Source organism: Lotus japonicus, chromosome 3 (genome assembly GCF_012489685.1).
Source record: "Lotus japonicus ecotype B-129 chromosome 3, LjGifu_v1.2".
In the NCBI taxonomy this organism is placed as follows: Eukaryota; Viridiplantae; Streptophyta; class Magnoliopsida; order Fabales; family Fabaceae; genus Lotus; species Lotus japonicus.
Window position 1 is genome coordinate 46,188,431 of NC_080043.1, and position 3,535 is coordinate 46,191,965.

The 3,535-nt window shown below is 43.0% G+C and overlaps 1 protein-coding gene across 1 annotated transcript; it reads left to right on the top strand.

Moving 5' to 3' along the window:
• The first annotated feature begins 1,259 nt into the window (after positions 1-1,259).
• On the top strand, positions 1,260-3,330 carry LOC130744224 (cation/H(+) antiporter 15-like). The gene is made up of 3 exons (XM_057596418.1): positions 1,260-1,712; positions 1,940-2,339; positions 2,483-3,330. The coding sequence occupies exons 1-3, from the start codon at positions 1,260-1,262 to the stop codon at positions 3,328-3,330; spliced, it is 1,701 nt and encodes a 566-aa protein (XP_057452401.1).
• Positions 3,331-3,535: the final 205 nt, after the last annotated feature.

Consider the following 3,535-nt stretch of genomic DNA (forward strand, 5'->3'; position numbering starts at 1 on the left):
ATTCGTTGTTTGGCTAACCACGTTGCATTCAATCGGGTGAATAACGGGAATGGTTCACCTGTGCATATCATGGTGAATAACGGGAATGGTTCACCTTGCATTAATGATGAATAACGGGAATGGTTCATCATTCGGTGAATAACGGGAATGGTTCACCAAGGATGAATAACGGGAATGGTTCATCCAGGATGGATTTCATCCAGGATGGATAACGGGAATGGTCCATCCATAGTGAAAATGCTTCACTTGTGGCGAACGGGAACGCGTCACAAATCCGGATACATATTGTGCATTTCACGCATACATTCATGCTGACTGAGATTGTGTGCTGTTTGTTTATTGAAGCAATGTTAGAGCCATAACATGCTAGGATTGTTTATATGTATATATATCAACATATATCTATACCCCATATCACATGTTGAGTGTATATCTACTTATTGCTGTGAGTTGACCCTAGCGCCTTGGCTTTGTTTGTATGTTTGTGTTTGGGCGGTCGGCCTGCTGCCAGATGTCGATGGCCGACTGGTGTTCGATGGTCTCTCCCTCGGGGGGGATCAGATATGAGCTTGTGGATCGGGATGCCCCCACCGCTTGGGTGATCGGTGTTGTGGGTCATCGAGCGACGTACCGGGGAAGGGTCATGGAGGACCGGACTGACGAGTGTGAACATCTGACGAAAGAAGTTCTACGACGCATGGAGCTGAGCTTCAACTTGCCGTCTTCAGTTCGCCGAGGACTCGGATGTGTGAGCAGTTATGGGTTGGTAGAGTTAGGCAGGCGTCATATTTGTGTAGAGCTCTGATTCGTTTTGCTTTTGGGACGGGGTAGGTTCCCGACGCATGGCTTTTGTGTGGTTCTCTTATTGAGGGATCACAGTGAGTCAGTCGGACTATAGGGGTCTTTGCTTAGGCCATTTTGAGGCCGACTTTCTCCCAGTGGATTGTAATTATAACCTTTTCACTCACACTTCTGGATCTGTAACTATTTGCCTACGGGCACACTACTTTGGAGTCACTGCGAGTGCGCGTGACATGGGAGTGCAGCTGAGGCTGTACATGTGTATATATTTGTGTGTTGGTTAGTTTAGTGGTTGGGTTTTGTCTTTATTTTCTATTGCTTGATTTAAAAGGTATCAAACGAAAAAAAATTACCTGTTTTCAGCGTAAAGTCTATTTTTGGTTACTAAAGTGACACCTGGAAATCGGGGTGTTACAGTCTTCGTTTTTGTATGCATCTTTTTAGTACGTCCGATCCTTATGCGGATTATCAATCGCAAGACGGAGAATGGCGAGTTGGATGATGAGGAATTGTTGTATGTGGTGATGGGGGTTTTGGTTTGTTCATTAATTACAGAAGTTCTGGGAACACATTCCATTGTCGGGGCTTTTGTGTACGGACTGATTTTACCTCATGGGAGGTTCGCTGACCATCTGATTTCGATTTCAGATGATTTTGCTGGTGGATTTTTTGTGCCTCTCTACTTCAATGGAAGCGGAATGAGACTTTTGTTCCAATCCATGTTCCTCCAAGTGCATTGGCCTTTTACAGGGTTGATTGTGCTCTTGTTGTGTACCCTCAAGATTGTAAGCACTTTGTTTACAACTTTCTTCTTTGGCATGCGCTTTCAAGATGGTTTGTCCTTAGGCTTGATTCTCAATTCCAAAGGTGCTATAGGATTGATCATGCTCGCCATGGCTTGGGACAGACAGGTATTCATTTAATTCTTAATTGAAAGTATACATGCATTGAGCACGTTGAATATGATCTTCTGTGTGTGAATGGTGTTTCAATTTCTTATCCCATGAAAAAAAAACTTAAAATTTTATTGGGGAGACATAAAATTAGACACAATTTGTGCACATAAGATTTTTATATGGTGTGGATGAGTTTAAGGTGTGAAAGAAATGTTATTCATTTTCATCATATGTTGTTACAGATTTTTATGATACCGACCTATTCTGTGGCTACTTCAGCTGTTATTCTAATGACCATGGTAGTTGCGCCCATCATCAACATCATCTACAAGCCAAGAAAGAGATTTGAGCAGAACAAACTAAAGACCATACAAAAGCTAAGAGTTGATGCAGAGCTTCGAATCCTAGCATGTGTCCACAACAATCGCCATGCAACAGGAATGATAAGCCTCATCGAATCCTTCAATGCCACGAGACTCTCCCCGATGCACGTCTTCGCTCTTTTCCTCGTTGAACTTACCGGACGTGGAGCTGCCCTTGTTGCCGCCCACATGGCGCAACCTATCAGCCAGGTCGGAGAACAAAACCTGACCAAATCTCAAGCAGAGTTTGAAAGCGTCAATCACACCTTCCAATCATTAGGTGAGCAAGGATAAACCTACATTTTCGCCTTAAAATATTTTATATTACCTCTTTCTATTAGTTATGATTAGTTTTAATTAAGTGTCTTAAATTTTCATTCTCCTCTTTTCTTACCATTTTTTCTTGGTTTCTATTCTCGGTAGCTGAGGCCTACGATGCTGTGAGAGTCCAAACCCTGAACGTGGTGTCAGCCTACGCAACCATTCACGAAGACATATACAATGCGGCCAATGAGAAACGTACGAGCTTAATTCTCCTTCCGTTCCACAAACACTTAACCTCAGAAGCGTCGCTTGAAACCACAAGTGTCGCGTACAAAGACATAAATCAAAACGTGATACAAGGTGCGCCTTGTTCCGTTGGAATCTTCGTGGATCGGGACTTCGGGTTGTTGCCCAAAACCGACATCCGTATTATCATGCTGTTTGTTGGAGGGCCGGACGACCGTGAAGCCTTGGCCGTTGCATGGAGGATGGCCGGGCATCCAGGAATCCAACTATCAGTTTTTCGAGTTCTCTTGTTCGATGAAGCCGCAGAGGTGGATACTACACATCACAGTGAAGCGCAGGGAATACTGAATGCCGTAATGGATAGTGAGAAGCAAAAAGAGTTGGATGATGAGTACGTGAGTGCGTTTCGGCTCACTGCAGTGAACAATGACGACTCTATCTCGTACTCGGAGGTTGATGTCCATAATGGTGAGGAAATACCTATGGTACTAAATAAGCTCGACAAGCTTGCTTGTGACTTGTACATAGTGGGACAAGGGAATTGTAGGAGTTCTCGTGTTTTTTCAAGTTTGTTGGAATGGTGTGATTGCATTGAGCTTGGAGTGGTAGGGGATATTTTGGCGTCTAACAATTTTGGGTCGCGGGCTTCTGTGCTGGTTGTGCAACAATATGGATATGGAGGAATGGTTTTGGGAAAGAATTTAAAACATGCGACTACTAATATTGATGGCTTTGAGACTCTTGTTGTGAAGGCAGAATGAGGGAAGAAACAATCTGTATATGATTGATTGTTGATTGCAAGGGCTCTGCTTGATTAGTTCGCTTTTGAAGATGTGAGGAAGTTTCATGTTGTACCATATGTACTTTTGTTTGAGATTAGAATTGATATCGCGACACTTTGAGACTTGAAAAGAAAGAAAAAGGAAACAAGTTTGATATATTCACATTATCTTTTTTTTTCTCATT